Genomic DNA, 24162 nt, shown 5'->3' on the forward strand with positions numbered 1-24162 from the left:
ATCTGTCCTGCTTGCGTGGGTCGCATGGACTATAACATACGTGTATCTTCAAGGCACAAACAGCAGTAGACTTTAGAATCCTCTACACTCTTTCTTTTTCGTTGATAGTGACTCTGTCCTTGGGATTCAGTATTAGTACTTTTTAAATCCCTTAACATGGACAGCATCAATGCTGCAGTGAGTGCAGTGGTGCCCTAAAGTCAGTCACCCTTTTCTGCATGTGCTAATAAGTTTGATTTTCAAAGGACAATGTGTACATTCCCCAGACACGCAGACCTTCTGCGAAACACGCAGACCATCCTGTGCTACTCAGTGAGCTTTAGCAGGGACAGGACAAGCTGAAAATGGCTCTCATCTGTCGGCTGCTCTTTGAAACGTATCCTTAACTGTTTGATTCCCAGAACTAGTATTTACATGTCTGAGGTTCCAAATCAATAGAGAGCATCCATCATTAAACTACTCCAGTAACATAATGTTCAAATATCACTATTTTAATTGTGTCTTCTAGAAATATTGTTAAAAGATTAGCAATATTATGATCCTCAACACAACAGTTCATAAAACATTTAAGAATATTTTAACAGACAGGAAGCACATTCACTAAAGAGTTAAACTGAGCCTATTTTCATGCATCTTCTGCTTTGACAGATGAAAAATGTCAACTGTCCTGTTTTTATTTTCTAGCTTTTGCACTATTCATCTGGTTCATTAGTGCATATCGCTGCTGCCCCTGACAGCTGCTTGCCCTCTCTTCCCAGCAGCTGAATTTTTCAGGCTAATTTGATTCTCCTCACTGAGACGATCACTGAAATGATTGACTTGCTCCCTGACCTCAAGGGTCCGACTTTCCTTATTAGTATTCCTGGTGTGTTCAAGGTAAGGGAGCGCACTGTCTGTCTTCAGGGCTGGTGGCTGCACTCTCTATTTTACTGTAAGCCACCAACCTACAACCTTCTAAGGAGGCAACTGCTGCTCTGTACAATGAAGGAAACATGTAAAACCTCATCTTCAGATGTCAAGGTCCGTGTAGATGAGTAACTGATTTATATTATGAATTTATGCAAATAATTTGTGACACTGAACAACAAGGCATTAATTAATACCAGAAAATTATTCTATTGCATTATGTTCCCAGACTAGAGACCTATTCATTTTTACACCAAAACGGTCTTCATTTAAAAACTTGGTGCTATTCATTCTAGTACAAAATCAGATTGAACAATCCTTTTAAAAGATTGTTAATCTCGTGGTCAACTGGAAGCAAATCGTATGTCAATAAAACAGAAAATGTTTCCTGAATAACAAAATACAATGCATCTTAGAACAGGTCATATTAAGTATGAAATGCTTTTAAAAGCACTAACAATGACCCAGTGAATGCAAAATGAACTAAAGGAACACCATTTTGCCTCTTTTCCCCTGAACCATCAACTACAGTAGCATGTGGAGCCAAAACACTAACTGCACAGTGATTAGGGCCAACACTGACAAGTAAATACTTCATATGGGATTACAATGAATGTTTTATAGTTGACTAGAGTCATACCTTATTATACATGATTCTGTATAATATTTAAAATGTGTACGAATGGAATACTCTGGTTCAAATACTTGAACATTTGATGTTTCAGGAGGCTTTTAAACTTGAATATCTGTGGTACGGTATACTTATTTCGACTTCCATTTAGTTCAGGTATAACATATGTTTACTTCCAGTGAGGTGTGTGCCACTTATATAAACATTGACACGTGGTGAACAATTAATTCAGGACAGACCTGCGATCAAACCTGGGGACCTTCATGATCTGGCTTTATGTTGGCCTTCCACTGCTGGCAGTCGTACCCTAACTATATCTCTCCGACTGCTTCAGGTGGCCTACTCAATTAGGAGGCGGAGATATACTTTCAAAATCTGATCGAGATAAAGGGAATTTAAATATGTATCTCTTAATTTGAAATAGAACTGCCAATCAAAACATATAGTCAAACAAACTACAGGATATTTGTATTAGAATTAAGTGGTTTGGCATCTCCCTCAGTTACCTGTTGTAGACATCTGCTCTGAAACTCCTGTGCCCAATTTAAGCTGGGCCACGTTGTTTGTGATCCTGGATAAGTAGCGTGGCAGAAAGAAACCAATAATACAATATATCAGACAGAAAAAACTTCATTTCTGTTGCAGTAATATGACGCAACATTAGAACTCCAAAATATCATCGCCAGTCTGTATGCGTGGAATGAGAGGCCCCCAAAGTTTGGGAGGATTGCTGCAAATTAAGAGAGATTATGAGAGTACTAGTGCAATATAAAAACAGTGATGGTCTGTGTGGCTCAGTTACACACCAACTTCGAAGAACTTCAAAATCATGTCCATCTCCCTCTATTACCTAAATTCTTTTAACTATAACAGAAGACATAACCGATGAGCCGAAAAGGTGAGTGGTTTTGTACTTCCTGGCATTATAAGTAGGATTATTTTTTTCATGCCAGTATTCCCAAGTAATCATAATTATGCAATTATTAAATAATCAAATTGTAACATTGTTTACTACTTCTGGGTTTAAGAATAAACATAATTCAATTAATGTCATGTTACACCTCTGGTATAAATTCTCTAAGTGTTCTTTTAATGTATATATTTAAACTATTTCTGTTCCTTGTTAGTTTTTTCGCCTACATCAGCCTCTCCTACTGTGAGTAAAGGCCTTCTCAGCCATAAACTCCTCCATCAATGGGGAGACAGCAATAAAACTCCACTTGAGGTGATTTGTTTAAAAACAAAAGTATGTCCTGGAACATCCAATATCAATCTGCCAGCTAGTGCTAAACAATGAGCAAGTGGCCCATATCTTTTCATCCTAATGTCAAAATAATCCTAATCATATAATCCCACAAAAATTACCAATGACACTCCCTTCACCAGAGTAGTTTTTATTCACTTTTTGAAGTGTCTAAAATAAATTGCATTCCAGTTATTTGGAGCTGAAATTTCTGATAGTCTTCTCCTGTTAATTCAATTTTTTTTTCTGAATGTAAAATCTTAATATCCAGCAATTTGAATTACACAACTTAAGTAAAATGGCATTTATCTTTTTTTGTGCTTGAAAAAGACAACTTTTAATTCAAAGGATTACACATATGGTCATCCTAATGACCAGAATATCTGAGTTTGAACTATAAATACATGGCTATACCCCCCCAGCCTGCTCCCATTTTCTCATGTGATGCCATTTAATAAACCTGCAATCTTCTGCAGCCACAAGTCCAAGAGGTCTAGGCTATGTATTGTGTAGGGGGCAACTGCTGCTACTGCCTTCCCCTTTTGGTATAACACAGGAGCACAATGACTAAACTCTGACAACTGCATCCATTCCTCACAGCACTTGCACTGTTTGTGTCAGCTTTTAAAAAAAAAATCTGCAGAATTAAACAAAAAGTGCAGCATTCTGCAATGGAGATGCCCTGCTGACAACACCACACAAGCAGGACCGCTCCTTTCACCCGAACAGATCTGAATTACTGAGCCCCGACTAGAGGCCTGGATCTCACTTATAACCATCGTATTAAGGACTATTTAAAAAAAACTGTTTACAATATCCTTTAAACAACATTACCAGGAGAAAAACACAGTCACATTACTAATCTTGTATCTTATCTAACTTTGTTTAGTGTAACTTTAATTGAAAAGGAAAACATCAATAGAATACAAAATAAATAATAATTCTTGTAAAGTCAAATTCATGCTGACTGCCATCTGTTTGATTATTACAACCTTCCTTTAAGATTATAAAACCAATACTAAAACTTCTTGTATGAAAATATCATTTTGCATGAGCTGAAAAGGAGCTATCTACTTACCTAATTAAATAAACTGCATTTTTTATTGGTTATTCCCCACACAAAAAAGTTTTGCTCTTTAAAATTTTACAACAGCAAGTCACTCTGACAGGTTTTGCCCTTCCTTATGAGATACGATATAAAAACTAACATATTTATCCACAATATGGTAAGGGGTTTGGTTGATATAAATCTTAAGTTATGCCAGAATTATGCATATATGAACAACAAATATAATTACGTCGATTTATAGTTTAGGAATGGTGTCAAAGTATTCAAAGCGTAAAAGACAATATTATTGGAATAGGTGAACTATCAACTTTAGCAGTTAAAGTCCCATTTATCTTTAAATGTTGTCACTAAAAGATTTTCATTTTGGCGAGAAGCATTGTTGTCTTTATTTTAGTTTATATTTATATTTAAGGACATCAGATGTAGCAAAATCCTGTTAAGTACAGAAGTAATTTTTCAGGGTTTTTTCAGTACAATTAAAATGTATACACTGAAAGGACTGAACATACAGTACAAACAACTTGAAAAATACACTTTTATATTTAGAATATGCCAATTTATGACCAAGAGGTATGTCATCGACACTAGCAACAGAGATAGCAACACAGATGGTTAAAGTAAGCAAAATAAGATTGGAAAGGCAATGTTTTGGCTGTTAGAATAATTGCCCTGCATTATCACTGCACTTACCCCTACTTTGGATTCTAGTAAATGACTAAGTGAAAGATTAGCATTTTCAATTAGGAGAATCATGGTGATGTTACACAATATTTGCGTGTCATTTTAAATAGACTTTCCCAGAAATGACTGGAAAAATTATGCTAAGAAAGTATTTATCAAGCAATACTCTCAATTCTCTTGCCATAGTTTGGATGAGTTTTAACACAATTTGGCCTGCATCCAAACACAGAACACACCAGGATGGCAGCGAGTTCAATCTCAGATGGAAGGGAAAGACAGAAGACAATATAAATACTGCTGTGTCACCCTGCAATTAACACACCGTTAGCTAATCAGAGAACACAGTGGTGGTAGTTGTGCTTTGGACAGATCTGTCTTCCTCGCTGATGGCAGCTATTATTACACAGGCTGAAAAAACCTAAGGGAAGAGCAAACGGTCAGAAAAAGATACAAAAGCAAAATACTGCGAATGCTGGAAATCTGAAATAAAAACAGAAAATTCTCAGCAGGTTAGGCAGCATCTGTGGAGAGAGAAACAGAGTTACTGTTTGAGGTCGGTGACCCTTCATCAGAAAAATATATTCTATTGGAAATTTTGATCATGTATTTTTTTTTAAATGTGGGCATTGTTGGCAAAGCATCCCAGTTGCCCTAAGGTACTGGTGGGCCTTCTTGAACTGTTGCAGTCCATGTGGTTTGATAAAAGTGAGTGGCTTGCAAGGCCATTTCAGAGGACAGATAAAAGTCAACCATGTTGGTGTGGAGTCACATGCATGTCAGACTGGGTAAAAGCAGCAGGTTTTCTTCCTTAAAGGATATTAGTGAACCATTATTTACAACATTTAAAAAAAAATGATAGCAGTTTTTTATTTCTCCATTTTTAAAAATCTGGGATTTGAAATCATGCTTTAGTCCAGCGCTCTGGATTACTGGTCCAGTAACGTAACCAATACACTACCATATCTGCGTTTTGAATAGAAAGTCTACAACATGTTGATTGGAATTTTCTTTTTCCCCCAAAATTAATTTTGGTGCAACACATTACTTTCATTACGTACTGCCACTCACTCTCATTTTCCTAAAATCAGGAATGATAATGGAAAGATGCCAAATTATATATTCTGTTATGAAAGAGTTATATCAATACTGATTTTATAACCAAATGCTGTGCAATGAAAACAGTTTTAACAGGAATCTTCTAAATAGCCAGGATTCCGATGTAATAGTTTGCACAGCTCCTTTGTACATTCTTGGCAAATATTCTACATGTGCATCATCAGAGTAAACTGAAGTAAGTTATATTTCTTTCCTCCAAGCTGTTCAATACAATGAAATAGTCTGAACAACATGCTTGGGACTACTTTAAGTCGATGAGGTCTTCATGTTTGTCAGATTTGATGAATTAATAAACAAACCATGTGAATCAGATAGAAAAAAACAACATACATTTCTTTGGGTGGGATACTTGGAAAATTCCTTGTACGGTTAGCCTTTATGTCAAATCTGCTGTCAAGTTTGTTTTACACCCACTACCACGTTCCAAGATTCCTGGTACACCAGGTAGGTCCATCAGGCTGTTACTTGGGGCTGGAGTTCATCAACCTCGGCGGGTCCGTGGCGGGTGACATGGTAGCGGGTCCAGGCCTCGCTGCCGGCTCTAGCCCGCTCTGTGAAATGACTTTCCCCTGATTGGGCATGTTAAGCCCGCTCAGCGCATTTGCCAGCCAATTGAAGAAAGTGGGTCTGATGATGTCATTTGATGACGCATCATCAGCCGGTTTCCTTAAAGGGACCATGCGCAAATTGATTTTGACAGTTGTGCTGTCAGTGTTCTACAGCATTGAGGTGCTGCAAACACTGACAAGCACTGCACAGAGATGCATGGCTGCACCCAGGCTCTCCCATGACTCCATCCAGATGCTTATGGAGGGAGTCACAGCATGCAGGGAGGTTCTCTTACCTTCAAATGGGCAGAAGAAACCTCCTCAGGAGACCAACGTAGCCTGGTTGCACATTGCACAGGAGGACACAAGCTGCAGTGGCGCAAAACCTTTCAATGATCTCAGTCGATCACAAAACATTACAGCAAAGCCACACTCAACCTCATCCTGCTGCGCCACTCATCACATCCCCAACATTTTGTCTTCCCTACCCTACTTCTACACATCCTTATTCACACCAACTTACCTTGCACCTCCACCCTTCCCTCTCTATCTACATTATCACATCCCCACCTCACAAGCCATCCCTCACACTCACCCGCATCCTAATGCAATTATACCAATTAACAACACATAAAGGTAGGCACTTGAGTGTTTTATGCAATGTTCATGTAAAGTTTCTGTTAATGAGGTGTTAAACATTGAAACCTTTATTTTCAACACTTTGCCTCTTGGACAGATCGGTGTGCACCTTTGGAAGTGGCTTAGTGAGTTGCAGTGAATGATGAGACATAACGTTACATAATGGTGATGAGTGTGAAAGGAATGGCTTGGGCATTGTAGAGATGCTTTATAGTGTTGGGTGGTGCCAACCTGCCGCATCATGAAGCAGCCAGGGTGTACAGCGTCACGTGAAGTAAATCTGGCCATGGTAAGGCCATCCCTGGTGTCACGGGCAGCAATGTGGTCGGGTGCTGATACCCTCTGTCCTGTGCAGCATTAACTGATTGCAGAGAAGGTTGGTGTTGTTGTGTGTGCTGCTGCTGTGCCTGGTATTGAGGCTGATTGTAGTGGGATTCTGAGGACCAAAGTGAGATAGTTTCAAGTTCATCGATGCTGATGCAATAGATAGCAGGTGAACTTGAGATGACAGAAGTGATCCGTCAATGTAGAGAAGGTGTTGCAATGAGGTGACACTGGATAGAGAGTTTGCTCCAAACACTTGCAACCTGCATAAAGCTCAATCTATCTTCAAAATGCAGTAAGCAACAACTTCTAAGCTTGGAAAGTGAACAGCTGTGAGATGGGAGCTTTTACAGCACAGTTTCAGCTGTCAAGTAATGAGATAATTCCATGGCCATTCAACTCCCGACCTACTTACCTAACGTGATCCCCAAGCAGCATCGACCCCGTGGGCGACCTGGTAAACTCTGAAGGTGAGCTCAAAATAGTTATTAATGGTCTGTTAACAAGGTCATAATGACCTGACTTGTCTCCCCCACCACTGCGTGCTGGGTCTGCTCAGTACAGACAGACCCGACATTTGGGAAAAGGCATGTGGCGGTGGGTTGACAGCGGTGTCCCGACCCACCATCAAAAAAAAACATTTTCCCACCGGACCCACCACCTATTGCACCCAGTGACCCCCCCGAAAAATTACCCTCTTGGTTTCAGGCTCTTAAAGCGGTCACTTCAGTGAGGGGGAAAAAAGTCACTCAACTCCCACATCCAATCAACTCCCAATCCCATGAAAAATACATCCTGTGTTAATGAGGAGGCCTTTCATCCTTGTTGTGTCTTTTTTGTATATCCCTCATCCTGCCCTTTCTCCAGTTCTTGATCTGTTTCTTGCCATCATTCCAGTCCCATCCCACTACTCACCCACACGATTCTTCAAATTTGTTTCCTGCTCACCTTTATTCTCTTCAAAGACTCTATCCAAGTTTCAAAACCAAAACAGCATATACTGCTTTAAAACAGTTGCAGCTCATACACCTCAGCATGTGCTCCTGTGTATCCAGGCCAATTTCACAATAAATACCATCAAAAAAGAAACAAAAGTAGGTTCTCCGGGCTTGCAAGTTATGGACCTAACTGTGACAGAATGGGAAACCTGTCATATTCCAAATCATAAAGTCTCTTAAATTTTTAATATCTATTTATGAGATCTGCCTGGTCACTTCAAATTTGTTTTATAGCAGGCCGAGTTTCTTTGGGTTAGAGTAGAATCCACATCCCTGTGTATGGGTGGAAATTGCCATTGTGAAGGAACTAATCAGAGATGTAGCATTTTTGTATGGAAATACATTTAGATTGAAAAGCAGAAACCACTAAATATAGATTACTTGCTTGCTTTGTCCTGAAAACAATCAATTTGAGGGAAAGGGGTTGGTAACATGTATAACTGGACAAATATAGCATTTGTCATATGGCGCTGACCAGTGGCCCTTTACTGTGCAGGATGTGGACTGATGTTCAGATGCCTGTGATAGCTGACATGAAGGGGGCACGGTTTCCCACAGTAGTGGATGGTCTACAAGGTGACTCAGTTGGAAGGACTGGACAGTTCTAGGCGCAGGCAGTTCTTCAGTTCTGATGTCACGGAAATCGAAGTTGGAGATCTGTGCTGGATAAATGAAACCTCAAGTATAAGCTTTATGTTACGAATTCTGGTCCAGGTTTAGTATTATTAATTCAGTTAGCAAAGTGTCACAAATTGTTTTTTTTTGAATGCCCAAGGAGTAATTTTTAAGTCTCCTGTATTGATTTTTTTTTGCTAAGGTTTGTTTTTTTGTAATAAATGGGGCTCATAATTTGGGGCCTAAGTCACATGGTCGAAGAGCACTTATTTTTCTGCTATCTGATTAGGAAAACACAAGAGGACTTGTGTCAGTTATGTAAGCTAATTACAGTTACAAACCTTTCTATTCAATACCATCCATTGTGTGGATAAAGTCACAGTTCAGTTCGTATGGAGCGTGGAGTCACTTACGATTTGTGATCGTTGGCAAGATCATGGGAGAAATAGCTGGTGAAGTCCTAAAAATGTAATTCTTCAATGGTTTATTCTTGGTCAAAATGATTTCTGTTATGCATTCTACTTTTAACTCGGCTTGTATCAGCTTATTTTTACTAAATAAACTTAGTACCTGTATATTTTTTCCTCAGTAAAACGCCAAACATGTAATAATGCACCACTGCTGTAAATTTTCAGAGTGCATTACTTAAGGGAACCTAATTTATCCATTCTGTTATTTAGAAAAAAGGTATGAAAGGGGTAAATTGGATGTGCTTCTTCGATCTCTGAGGTCTGGATCAGAATTGTGACCAAACTGCAACAATTAATGTTTATTTCTCACTACCAAGCGTATAAAAAAGTCCTGTGTAGACCAAGTTTGCACACTCTCAACCCACTTTTGAGGAGTAAAGCATCTAAAGTCGAAAACTACCCACGGACTGCTACAAATGAACTAATTAACAATTTTATAGATAGGCCCTGAGGATGATTGGTGTAAGCACCAGAAACTGAGAAAAGCAATTCAAATGCATTGTTTGAATAGAACAAAGGAAGCTTTATTTAGTAGTTGGCCTCGGCTATAATCTTACCCGCAGCACCCAAAACAGACAAGGGCAAATAGCATAGAAGTGCACTGACATCTTTCACCTTGAAAAGCATAATAAATTCAAGAGTTTTATATACAGCTTCGTATTAGGCATCTCATGCAGCAATTGATTTCTTGTCCAAAAGATGACACCATTAGGACATTCATACGCAGATCATTTCACAAGAACAGAGAGTCATCAATAACATTAAAATGATAGAAAAAAACACCAATTATTTTATTGTCTTCCCAAAGTTACTGTTGCATCTCAGAGCAAATGCTATCAACACGTTAGGGTGCTCACACTTTATAGGCTTACCTCATATAAAAGACAACCTAGTGACCAGATGTCAGATTTAAAGTTGTATCCATTTTCATGTATTCTCTCTGGGGACATGTAGTATGGAGTACCCACTTTAGGAAGAAAAAAAAACAAGTTATAACTTGTACACTATAAAATATGTTAAAAAAGATGTCTTCTCAAAGCTTGGTGATTCATTTATGTAATTTTTTTTGCAAGTAATTTACATTATTTCCGTGATCCAAGTATATACATATTCACATGCAACTGAAATATAGTTTTAATTAAATATTTCAGTCTTTTGTTAATCAGATCAGACAAGTTTCCAACTATACACTTCTGGTCACCACACTAAACATGCTGCTTAAAAAAAATGTAGAACAGAACTCAAACCATATGTTTCAATGGTGCAATACACAGAATGTCAGTTATGATATAACATGATACATTTAGTGACATATTTAAACTTGTGTTCAAGCCCATTTGAAGGAAAGTATGCATAGCTTCAACATTTCTGATATAATTTCTACAGCATTTTTTCTATTTTAGATTTCAACTGTATAACATTTTTTTCTTCCCCACTAAACAGATTTGCTTCAAAAGATTTTGCTTCACGAAATAGATTTCCAGCACTTTGAGTGTTTCTGAAAAGCAGTAATTTATGTCATTGTAGAATTGATGTTTTAAAAATATTTTACTGTGAAATAAATTGATTAGCCCGGGAAAAATTAGTTTCTCATTGTTTTCTTTTCCAAAATGTAATTGTCTTAACGCTTTACTGAAAGTTTGATATCAATAGCCATTCCTTGCTTTCATAATCCTTGATTTTTTACATTTTGCTGTATAATAAATCAAAGTAGTAGCTGTGAACCAATAATTAAATCAAATGTGCACTGAATAACCAATAACTAATCAAGTATAATTATATTAAAATATGTCTATCCAGTAAAACCCTTGCTGCATTCAACGGATCAGGATCAGTAATCAGGATAAATGAGATACAAGTGAAACAAACTTCACAGTGCATCCTATAAATGACTAGAATACTACATAAATAAAATGGGAGCCATTGAGTTTAGATCGTGAATAGATCTTTTTAATAATAAAAAGATTGAGATGTAAGTGATTTTTGCATAAACTGTACTGAGTGCTCAATGCCATGAGTCAAGAACAGTTTTAGTTCAACCAAGAAAGTAAATCATAATGTTTTGTTCTGCTTGTTCTGAGCATTATTGATGTCACTTATAAATTAAATAGTAGTAACCAAGTTCTCTTCACTGGTACTGCTTCCAGAATTCCATTAACAGCATAAATGAAAGCCCGTTTCCCCACACTGCTGCTAATTTATCACCTGCTCAGAAATTACTGGGCGTTTTAATGGATACAACTATTTTGTTTTTTGCTGCAGGAACTACAAACTTAACCCTATCTAATTCCATTTTTTTTTTAAAAGAAAGGTCTTCTACAAGTCTATCCTTACAGCTATATACAGCACCAACCAGCTTCAGTGAAACAACTGGATAGGCTCTGTGACTGTAATGCAGTGCTGGCTTGCTTTAAAAGTTATACACTTCTGCCAGTTTTAAATCATAATAATTTGGAGGCACCAATAACAGCGAAGTTTAAGCCTACGATAAAGATACAAAGCCACATTTAAGCAATTATTACACGTAAAGATGTATTTCGCCCATTTGAGCTGCAACGGGTCAACAATAATCACCTTTTGTTACCATAAAATATGATGCTAATAATTGGCACCGAACAACATGCAAGCTTGTGGATGTGGAGAATCCACAGGAGAATCCGCAGGGGGCAGGGAAAACATTTCAGTATGCAGCTTCCCAGCTTATTGAAAGTCAAAGTAATTCCAACAAGTAGCTTCAGAAAGATATTGATAGTCAAGCTGGTCTACTGTGAATCTGAAAATTGAATCATAGGAAGCATGCAAAGAATTGCTAGCAGTTGTAGAATTGGAGCACAATTTCAGTACACAAACTAATGTGGTATTTAGATTCAAAATCAAATAAATTATACCAATGACAAAGATATTATCCAAATATTAAAAACAGTACCTGGTGTCTCTGTTCTAAAGTTGCAGGAGTATTTAACTAGCTATGTCAGACTTTCCGATTCCCCCGATAAATTTGTCAACAGAATATGTCTACAACTGAAAAATGTAATACCTACTACCATCTGGGAAATACACTTTTAGCTCTCCAGATTCTAAAAAAACCCCCTCAAAAATATGGAGTGGTTAAATACTCAAGAACAGGTCAACAACAGACCCTGAAAATGATAGCACATCCTAATTAAAGTAGACAACTTTTCAGACAGTAAGTAAACATACAGCTCACAAACACATTAGTGTATTAACTGTACGATGTGAATTCCCCCACACAGTGGGCCCAAGTTTCCACATGATTTGCGCCTGATTTTTAGGAGCAACTGGTGGAGAACGGACTATCTTAGAAATCGCAATTCTCCACATTTTTTTTTCTGCAGTTCTAGTCAGGTAGAACAGTTCTACTTTGGAACAGAATTTTTTCTTCAAAAGGGGGCGTGTCCGGCCACTGACGCCTGATTTGAAAGTTTCCACAGTGAAAACGTACTCCAAACTAAAGTAGAATGGAGCAAGTGAAGATTTTTGTAGAACTGAAAAAACCTGTTCTACACATTAAAAAATCAGGCGCAGGTTACAAATTAGGCGTCCAGAACGAGGTGGGGGGGGGAGGGAAGTCATTAAATTCTATAATAAATCCTTATTTATACTTATACAAATATTAGACAAATAAATCCAACCTGAATAAACATTTATAAGCAAAGAAAAGATTAAATAAACCATCTTCCTACCTGTGTGAAAGTGCTTCAGGCAGGCCTTTCGGGACCGAAGGCTGAACGGGCCGGCCCGAGACTTCGGGCAGGGCCCGTCCCCAGCACCAGATTTACAGGTAGGTGGCGTTGGGTTGGGTCGGGTCGGGGAGGTTCGGTTCAGGTCGGGGGGAGAGGGAGAGGGAGAGGGAGGAGAGGGAGGGGGGAGAGAGAGGGGAGGGGGAGGGGTAGGGGAGGGGAGAGAGGGAGGGAGGGGGGAGAGGGAGGGTGGGGGGGAGGTCAGGTCGGATCCAGTCCGGGAGTGGGAGTCGGGTCGGGTCCAGTGGGGGGGGGGGGGGGTCGGGAGCGCGGGTCGGGTTGGCTCCAGTCGGGGGGGGGCGGGGAGCGGGAGCGGGAACAGGAGCGCGGGTCGTGTCGGGTCCAGTCGGGGGGGCGGGGAACGGGAACAGGAGCGCGGGTCGGGTCGGGTCCAGTCGGGGGGGCGGGGAGCGGGAACAGGAGCGCGGGTCGGGTCGGGTCGGGTCCAGTCGGGGGGGGTCGGGGGGCGGAGCGGGAACAGGAGCGCGGGTCGGGTCGGGTCCAGTCGGGGAGCGGGAACAGGAGCGCGGGTCGGGTCAGTTGGGGGGGGGGCGCGGGTGTCGGGTCTGGTCCGGAGGCGGGGGGGGGGGGTGGGGGGGGAGCGGGTGTCGGGTCTGGTCCGGAGGCAGGGGGGAGCGGGTGTCGGGTCGGGGCGGGGGGAGCAGGAACTGGCCGTGGGAGGAGCCTTATTCACACAGCCCCAGTGAGGCCATTCAGCCAGGGCTAGGGGCTGCGTGCTTCAGGCCCCTCCCACACAGTTCGGTGCCTGGAGCTACTGCACTTGCGTGCCCAATGTAGCGCGCATGTGCAGAGGTCCCGGCACTGTTTTCAGCGCAGGGACCTGGCTCCGCCCCCCCACAGCTCGTGCTGGCTGCGCCGAGGGCCAGAGGACCTGCAGGTAGGTGGAGAATACCGAGGATTTTTTTAGGCACACTTTGTGGTGCTAAAAACGGGCGTCCAGGTCGGGACTGCGCCGTTCTAGGCACGTGTGGAAACTTGGGCCCAGTGAGTTTTAATTTAGAAGGGCTATTTAGGGAGATGGAAATCAAAAATCAAGTACGGAACTTGCAGGACTAACAAGTGGTTTCTTTAACTGCAGAAGCACAGAAACATCTGTGGCATTAGAAGAGGAGACAGCCTGATGTGGGAGAAAATAACTTGTAATATAATTAGGGAAGCCAGGAAACGAAGAAAATATGTAAACATTGCTCAGGTAATTTAATAGATCTTCCGCAATAGCAAATTAAGTTATGCATGACTCTAGGTGGCAGTGAAACTAGACTTGGCCCAAAAAGACTATTGAAATGAAATAGAGATGGTTAGTCAAAACTTTCAAGAAATGTATCCTTTGCAGGCCCCAAATAATGGATGATAGAATGTAAAATGCTTGGTATCCTAGCAGGAGCCTACAACAGATAACATTTCTATCCCATTAGATTCCCTAAAAACCTGCAACTGAAAAAAAAATGAAAAAGGGCTTGGTTAGCTTGAGGACATATCACTGTTTTTGTTGACTATGGCAATTTTATTTTACTCCCAGGACAATTTATTTTTAACCTACAAATGTAATCATATGTACCAACGATGGTTTATTTGACCACTGTACATTGTGGGTTGTACTGTCCCACCATTTTTTAAATATATAAATCCCGCTTGATCATACCTTGTCATGTAGACAGCATCTCTGTCATGTAGACAGAGCCGTGGGAAGAAATTAAAGAGTAGGGTCAACTTCATCCAGAAACTCGCCGGATCCACATGGGGAGCAGACACTCAAACCCTCCGTACGGCAGCACTCGACCTGGTTTACTCTACCGGGCAGTAAGTACTGCTCTCCGGAATGGCATCAAGTCTGAATGGCAAATCTGTTGCTGTCCAGCTAAATTCTACTATGAGAATTATCACCGCTTTTATCGACATCAACACCTTAGCTGCCCGTGCTTGCTAACATCGCACCAACACACCTACGCTGCGAATATAGTCTCCAGAGAATACAACCACTGCACCAGCAAAGACATGCCGATCCAGGCCGACTTGAACAACCTACCACCAATTTGTCTCAAACCTAGAAGACCATTTTGGACCATCGCCCAAGCCCTTCAGCGATCTCCCCACAGTTTTGATGACCGATGGCGAAATGGTTGGAAGAACTGTGACATACTGAGTTGGCTTCCTTATAGAGGGCTCCATAGTACGACCTGTAGGATCAAACCTTCCTCGCAAACAGTGGACAACCATCAACCGTTTCAGAACTAGTCATGATAGATGCTGCCACCTTCTCCATAGTTGGAAGATTAAAGCATCCCCATCAAGAGACTGTGGAGATGCTAATCAGATCCTGGAGCACAACAGCGAGCACTGCCCTCAGAAGAAATTCGCAGGCAGCTGACAAGATATCCATGCTATTACACTGGAAACTTCGGCCTGGATATCTGACTTAGATATTGACATCTGATTTGCTTTGCTGCTATCATACGAAGAAGAATAATATACAGGTTTAGCGTCCAAAATCCGGAATTCTGGAATCCGTAATGTTCCGGAATCTGGACATCAGGCCGATCTGTGGAGAGGCACCCTGCCAAACTGCTTACCCGCCGTGAGCCGGGCCCAGGGAAAATCCAAAACTCACAGAACACTCACTGGAATGAAAAAACAAAAACTCCAACCCACCTCCTCTTCCAGGTCTTCACACCCACAGGCACCGCTGTTCCTGGGTCTGCAACGCAGGTGCCCCCCTGGGCGTCTTCCCTCGGTCAGAACACGGGCGCGCCAAAACTGCAAAGCATGGCGACCGTGGCACCCCCAGCCTTGCATGCCAGCGGTCCACCTAAAACCGCCGGCGCAAGACCCCAGCTAAACTCTGCAAACGGCACTTCCCTTCTCTACAAGGGGATGATACAAGTTTTCCTTTCCCCTCCTTCCGCCACTTTGGTCACAATGCTCCACACAATTCCTGCTTTGTTTATTCTTTCACCTTTTCCACTATTTACTCCCAGAATTAAATCCAAAATTGCATCAATTCATCGTACTCCTCTGATTGAAACCGTGAGTTAACTGGCCCAGTCCTGGAAGCGGAAGGAATCGCTGATGATTTTCCATACTGTATTTTGGGGGGTTACTTGTGCTGTAAGAAATTTTGATTGAAGTATCGCTGTTTATTTCCATCAAATGGCCAGCGAAAACTGGACACACACACTACAGCTCCCCAAACCAGCCGGCCCCTACCTGCCCCCAAATGAAACCGCGCAAATCGGAAGCTGTGATTGGATCGTAATGCCCCATGACCCCCAACGGAGTTGGAAAGATGTTCCGAAATCCGGAAATAGCCGAACCTCGGCTTGGGCGTTTTCGGATTCGGGATGTGAGAAAGACGTTCTGAAATCCAGAAATACCCGGAATCCGGAACAGCCTCGGTCCCGAGGTTTCCGGATTTTGGACGCTCCACCTGTATAAATAAAGAAAAATATTCCACAGTGGCCTTTGTCTCCAACAGTACAAGCATCATTCAAGCGAATAATAGTTTGTTAATTTGTGGTTAAGGAGAAGGTATAAACATATTTGTGCAGAATAGTCACTAAGCTATTGTCCAACTCTAGTCATTGAGGCTGCACCTGGAATTTTATCACTGATATCAAGTAATGCTTCAAGTCTTAGATATATTGTGCCCCAATAAATGTTGATTTTTTTGGGTACCCTTGAATAAACTTCACCTGGTACTGGTGATGGCAGGTGGTTTCAAGGACAATATAAGGCATTACAGAAGGCAGTGTGTTCCTGGTGGAAGATTTTAGAACTGAAGATGCATCTACCTTTTGATGAAGGCAACAGTACAGGTATCAGGAGACTTTGGGCCCAAGTTTCCACACGATAAAAAACGGGCGCCCCTCCGAGCTGGGCGCCCGTTTTTCGTGCCGAAAGCGGCGCCGGAAAAAAAACGCGCGATTCTGGAGCGCCCTGCAGCTCCATGTCTGCTTGGCGTGGCGCCCAGGGGGGCGGAGCCTACACTCGCACCGATTTTGTAAGTGGGAGGGGGCGGGTACCATTTAAATTAGATTTTTTTCCTGCCGGCAACGCTGCGCGTGCGCGTTGGAGCGTTCGCGCACGCGCAGTGTGAAGAAAACATTGGCACTCGGCCATTTTTGTAGTTCTTTGTAGCTGTTTAATTTTTGAACATTTTTTAATAAAAGCACATTGCCATCAGCACTGAGGCTTCCTGCAGCAGTGAGAAGGCTGCAGGAAGCCTCAGAAAGTTGAGGCAGCCGTTTCCCTCCTTTCCCCCCCTCCCCCTCGGGAACGAACGGCTGCCTCCTTTCCGGCCCCCCCCCCAACCCCGCAGGAACGAACGGCTGCTTCCCGCCCCCCCCCCCGCAGGAACGAACGGCTGCTTCCCGCCCCCCCCCCCGCAGGAACGAACGGCTGCTTCCCGCCCCCCCCCCCGCAGGAACGAACGGCTGCTTCCCGCCCCCCCCCGCGGGAACGAACGGCTGCTTCCCGCCCCCCCCCCCCGCAGGAACGAACGGCTGCTTCCCGCCCCCCCCCCCGCGGGAACGAACGGCTGCTTCCCGCCCCCCCCCCCCGCAGGAACGAACGGCTGCTTCCCGCCCCCCCCCCCGCGGGAACGAACGGCTGCTTCCCGCCCCCCCCCCCGCAGGAACGAACGGCTGCTTCCCGCCCCCCCCCCCGCGGGAACGAACGGCTGCTTCCCGCCCCCCCCCCCGCAGGAACGAACGGCTGCTTCCCGCCCCCCCCCGCGGGAACGAACGGCTGCTTCCCGCCCCCCCCCCGCAGGAACGAACGGCTGCTTCCCCCCGCGGGAACGAACGGCTGCTTCCCGCCCCCCCCCCCCGTGGGAACGAACGGCTGCCTCCTTCCCCCCCCCCGCAGCATTCTCCCTGGCTGAAGCACTTTCAGACAGGTAGGAAGATGGTTTATTTAATCTTTTCTTTGCTTATAAATGTTTATTCAGGTTGGATTTATTTGTCTAATATTTGTATAAGTATAAATAAGGATTTATTATAGAATTTAATGACTTCCCTTCCCCCCCCCCCACCTCGTTCTGGACGCCTAATTTGTAACCTGCGCCTGATTTTTTAATGTGTAGAACAGGTTTTTTCAGTTCTACAAAAATCTTCACTTGCTCCATTCTAAGTTAGTTTGGAGTACGTTTTCACTGTGGAAACTTTGAAATCAGGCGTCAGTGGCCGGACACGCCCCCTTTTGAAGAAAAAAATTCTGTTCCAAACTAGAACTGTTCTACCTGACTAGAACTGCAGAAAACAAAATGTGGAGAATTGCGATTTCTAAGATAGTCCGTTCTCCACCAGTTGCTCCTAAAAATCAGGCGCAAATCATGTGGAAACTTGGGCCCATTGGTTCTGGAAATTGCCCGGTGTCTGCTGTTTCTAATATTCTTAAAATTGCTCGCAGAATTCACAAAAGACAAAGTTATTGTGGATGGAGAATAGGCTCCTGTAAAATCTGGTATTGACAATCACTACGATCCTAGGAAACTTAGAAATTTGTATACAGAAGCTGAAGTCACAGACAAAATTCTCACGCAGTGCTGCCAGTGAAGGTGCTCTTAGAGAATCTGGAAGCAATAAGTCATGTATGTTAAGGCAACAAACATGACTCTCAAGACAGGCATAATTCCCATCTCCCCAATAGATCAGACTACTTAATTAGATATTTTGTGATCACGACTATAATACATTGAATGAATGCTACGCTATACCAAAGTTACAAATATAAACACAAGATATTTAAAAACTGCTCTCATTGCATGTGGTACAATTTTTTTTTTTTTTTAGAGCTGCTCTCCAAAGAAGACTGATTCCCAGGATGGCAGCTCTGACAGATGAAGAAAGAAGAAAGACTGGATCAAGTAGGCTTATATTCACTAGAATTTGGAAGAATGAGAGGGGATCTCATAGAAACATATAACATTCTGACAGGATTGGACAGGTTAGATGCAGGAAGAATGTTCCCGATGTTGGGTAAGTCCAGAACCAGGGGTCACAGTCTAAGGATAAGGGGTAAGCCATTTAGGACCGAGATGAGGAGAAACTTCTTCACTCAGAGAATTGTGAACCTGTGGAATTCTCTACCGCAGAGAGTTGTTGATGCCAGTTTGTTAGATATATTCAAGAGGGAGTTAGATATGGCCCTTATGGCTAAAGGGATCAAGGGGTATGGAGAGAAAGCAGGAAAGGGGTACTGAAGTTGTATGATCAGCCATGGTCATATTGAATGGTGGTGCAGGCTCGAAGGGCCGAATGGCCTACTCCTGCACCTATTTTCTATGTTTCTATAAGACGTCTAAAACACAACAGCTGTTGAATTGTTTCAGTCTTGCTGTACAAGCATGTTCAGTGTCTACTCTCTCCATTCAAATAGCAAGTTCTATATCACTAATATATTAAGATCTGTTGACACTTGACATTTTAATCATCAAATCCTGCAATCCTATCTTCATCCTGGTGTCTGTGTCAAGTAAAGAACCATAACATCTCATGCTGGGAAAAAGACCACAGCAGTACCATGAATTTGATTAGCACCAAGACTGTGGATTTCAACTTTTACCATTTCTTGAAGATGTGACTTGGGAAATGTTGTTTTCAGTATTGCTTTAGCCACCTTGTCATTATTTTCAATGTTATCGTACTACAACATGAAGATCAGTGCTAGGCACCTAGTCTAGCATTCCCCAAATCCTGTGCAGAATCACTGTGAGGTTTGATTTCAGCAGTATATTGCCCTCTCAGCGTGCAGTACTTTTAGAATTATCATCTCGTGAAAAGTCTAAAAGTCCTGCTCGGTGGGAAAGCAGTATACTGCTGTAATAAATTTGATCATGACTCAGCACCTGGTTGAGTGCTGAGCTCAAGAGAGTGTCAGATTCAGTGTCTGGCAATAATTGTTGAGACTGGCACTAAAATCGTGTAATAGTTGCAACCATTCCAATATGTGGGACAGCCACTGGATTACTGAAAACTGAAATATCCATGTACAAACGCACAAATATGACCCACAAGAAAAGACCAACTGGTCCATCGAATATTGAATCAATAACAGAGATATTCTATTTTATGAGAAAAGTCTTCATGGCTCAGTTGTGATATTGTCCAATGTAAGAAGTTAGTGGTTTATCAGGCCAGAGGGAAGGCAACACCATAGAATCCAAAGAAACCGTCCCAAGCTGGGTGCTCAGCTTGAACCTATTTCTTACAACCCACTGCATCTGCAAGTACTTCAAGAGATGTGAATGTGCCTTCCTTCTGCTGTGTCTTATCTATGTCCTTACCTTCTTTTACCCTTTGTTGGTGCAGGAATAAGCAACAGTGGGTAGCCACGTTTATACTGGCATCATTTTAAGTCAGATTCTGGGAGATGATGTTCTTGAGCCCGCTCCTGCCACTTACTTATTAAACCTGGCTCCCAGTTTTTCGTGGTTCCACTGGGATAAGGAAGCTGGAAATTAGCAGCATATAGGCCAGGAGCCAGATGAAAGATGCTGATTTCACAGAAGCTGAACTAAAATGACACCCATATTAAAGCTGCAAATGCCTGTTTCCTAAACAGGAACTCTAGTAACAGGAAGGGTAATAAAAGATGAGGAGATCAAGAAGTCTAAGGCCCAAATTGTTGCAGAACCTCTGAAGCCAGAAGAACAGGCAGAAGGAAGGCACTATTAAGTCTCTTGAAGTACCTTGCAGATGCAATGGGTTGTGGGAAATAGATTCAAGCTGACCACAAGGTTGAAAAGTCAAAGTTCTAACACAGAGCTCAGAGATGTGATATAACTGTCGAAAACTGAGGTAGGGGTGGTGGAAAGGGTTATACTAGTGCTAGTTAAGGAAAAAACTCCCTTTTTTCAATTGTACCATTTGTAAATGAAACCTTGTACTCAAAATCTAACTACTGCCATCTATTGTGGCATAACTAGGACCTAGGATTGTCAGATGCACATGGCTCAAATTATTTCCTCCCTCAGCAAGCAAGATTTAGCAAACCAAGAATGCTCAAGTGCTGTGCATGTCTCGCGTGATCGTAGGCAGATATAATCAACATAGCCCACTTATGTTATTTAATTCCTCTTCCTCACTGGTGATGAATATATTATTCCAATTATCCATTCAGTATCTTCTATTTGCAGGGCTTCTAGGAAAGAGATGGGGAGTGTGACTAATTCTATAGTTCTTTCAAAGAAATGGCACAGACTTGATGGGCCCAATGACCTCTTTCTGTGCTGTGTGATTCCATTTGTCTAAGTATGAGCTAAATAGTTTGGTTGTGCTCTCAGTTCAGATTGTTAGCCCAATACTAAAATATTAACATATGCATAAAACTATCACTTTTAAATAGGATTTGGAAGTTGATATTCCCTCCTGCTCCAGTTCCTTGAGACCTTCCAGAGTACATTTGCACCAGTGTCTATAATAAGAGTCCCAACACTATCACTTTCATAAGGATTACACTTAATCCAAATCTTAACTTGCACTTCGACAATCCAGCTTGTACTCACTGCATTGTGAAATAATCAGCAATGCATTCACTTGTCAAGAAACTACTGTTTGAAATAAAAAGGTATTTGAGAACCAGCTTCTCTGAAATTATGTTTGTGTTCCCAACTGGTCTAAGTAAATTAATGTCATGCACAACTCAAATCCCATCAAGATCAAAGCTGCTGAAAGTTAGCAGTTTGTTATTTGCAATCTTTGTAACAACTATAACTCTTTGATTTAAAGTATTAACTAAGAAACAAAACACAAAATCAGCAGTTGAAATATGTCTTGAAAACACAATCTCCAAAATAAGGTAGCAATGTAATAAAAAAATAGCTGGTCTGATTGTTCAAGGTTTTCTGCATTATAAACCCCTGAAAGGATCAATGGGTCAGCCCAGCATGTAGCCTTGAAGCAGTCTATTCATCATAAACTCTTTGGTCTTTATTACACTGTTGTGTAATCAGAGTTCTGTATCAGTAGCAAGATTGGACTTGTTACTTCCAGACATACCCTGTGTTATGGCAAAGGTCAAAGAAACAGGAAACCCCATAACTGCACAATGAAATAGATATACCCAATAGTGGTTGGGGAGCTTGGCTTTTGCTACTTGCACATTTATGGCAGACACATGGTTTTGGTCACACTCTTAATGAAATACATCCCGCTCTGTAATTAGATGGATTCGTGTTGTGCAGGGTTGCTCACCTAAAGAATGTGCTGCTGTAGTTTTCGAACTAAAGAATCTGCCCAATCCAAGGTCTCCCAGCTTTACTACCCCAGTTGCTGTAATGAACACATTAGCAGGTTTTATATCTGCAAGGGAACAAAATGTTATATGTAAATATATATGAAGTATTGACACATTCCTACGACAGGAAATATTTTCTAGACAGCATGATAAGGTCTCACAACTTTGCCATTCAAATTAAAAAAAACTTTCTTTTGCTTCCCAATAGTGTTGGCAAAATGGGAAATCTACCACGTACTCAATTAACTTTGAATTAAGCTAAAACTTCTTCAGTTCAGTCTCATTTTTAATGTAATAAATGAAGCAATAATCACACATAGTTTTTCAACTTTAGTGTTTGAAGAGCATTCCAAGAAAAAAAACATTCCTTTCAAGTCCCTCAAAACTATTTTCCTTCCTGTCCCATATTTTCTTGCCTTAATCCTTGAAGGAACTGAAGTATGCTGAAGTATAGTCCACTGGAATCCAAAGTAGCAGCCTAACTGCTGCCCAAGCTGAGATCAGATAACTTAGCACAGACCAGGGATATATAATCTAGGTGATTTCTAGTTCGGACAGCCACTACCATGTAACACAGAAAAAGAATGTAATAGTGGATTACTTATTGAGACCCTGCAGCTGGGGGCAACGATGTATCCTCTCTTAAAGTTCCTTCTAATCATTTCCCACCCACAGGATTGCTACACGGTAAGATTCCCAAACCTCTGACAATATGATTCTATAAATAATTGCCAGAATTTACATAAATATACCCACGTTTATTCATTTTTCACATTTCCTTCCCTCCTTGTCGAGAAGCACAAGATTATGCTTAGTACTGAATTCCAGAGCCATTCATAAATGAATATGCATGGAATCATGGGCACACATGAATCCTGCCATCTCATGACACAAGCACATTGATATGCTTCAGATTTTATTAATATGTTCATTAAACCCAAAACTTTTACTTCAATTCCCATACCGTAAATACTGTTTCAAAAAGTATGGAAGAACACAATGATTCACATTTGCCTGATCTGAAGTCAATAGTTGCACACCATGGGAGCAGTTAAAATTGATTTGACAATGAGTGAAAGAGAAAGAAATTAACTTTATGCTTTAGCAATAAGAAGTCAAATTGACAATAAAAGGTTTACCATTCTACTTATAAAACTAACTTGAAATGTCAGTGTCAATAATAAACTAATCAGCACTCTGTTAAAAAGAGACGAATGTTGCTGAGGAACAAATTAACTTCAGTCTGGGTAGTGCAATTGTGTCATGCCCAAACAGCAATTGTAAAGGAGTTTTTGTTGGTGCTGAGTCTTTGCCTTTAGGACCACCATAATATATGTGAGCTCTTTTTGCAGCCTGCATCTTTCCCAGAATGATGGATCTTAGCAAATTGAAATCATACAATGAAACTAATTATGCAACATTTTCAAGCTGTAACAGAGCATCCAACGATCCGAAGGGCTCTATTTTCCTCTCTGCCAATTTTTGGCACCCAGGAGGATGTACGGCCAAATTTTTTGTGCTTGGTTGCGCCGAAAAAAAAGAGTACAACTTTCGCGAAAATAAAATTTAATTATGGCGCTGCGGTACCCGAAGTTAAACCTGGGGGTGGAGCTTCAAGTGTGTGCCGAAAAGTCAGTGAGCATGCCCCAGAAAAAAAAACCTTTTTCCATGTGACGGGCGTGTCCGCGCATCCACAATGAACTTCCTGGTCTGGATCAAGAGCTTGAGAGAACACATTGGGATCGGAGTTGGATCTGGACATTTAAATTTTAGCTGCAAAAGATGGATCCAAGGGAAGGAGAAGGAGAAGAGGAAAGGGACAAGAGATTTGTAGCAGAAGAAATTGAGCCCCTGGTAGACATCATTGAGAGGAGATGGGATGTGCTTGAGAACAAAGGAAGAATGA

General features: G+C 41.7%; 1 protein-coding gene across 8 annotated transcripts in view; it reads right to left on the minus strand.

Annotated features, from left to right (window-relative positions):
• The window catches only part of nek7 (NIMA-related kinase 7), a 287464-nt gene that overhangs the window by 16681 nt on the left and 246621 nt on the right, over positions 1-24162 (minus strand). For all 8 annotated transcript variants that reach the window (XM_070887310.1, XM_070887316.1, XM_070887307.1 and 5 more), the window contains 2 exons: positions 22214-22321; positions 10113-10207 (listed from right to left, as the gene is read on the minus strand). In XM_070887310.1, the coding sequence (XP_070743411.1) occupies positions 10113-10207; positions 22214-22321 (203 nt within the window). The remainder of the gene's footprint in view (positions 1-10112; positions 10208-22213; positions 22322-24162) is intronic.

This window comes from Pristiophorus japonicus, chromosome 8 (assembly GCF_044704955.1).
Source record: "Pristiophorus japonicus isolate sPriJap1 chromosome 8, sPriJap1.hap1, whole genome shotgun sequence".
NCBI classification, from domain to species: Eukaryota; Metazoa; Chordata; class Chondrichthyes; family Pristiophoridae; genus Pristiophorus; species Pristiophorus japonicus.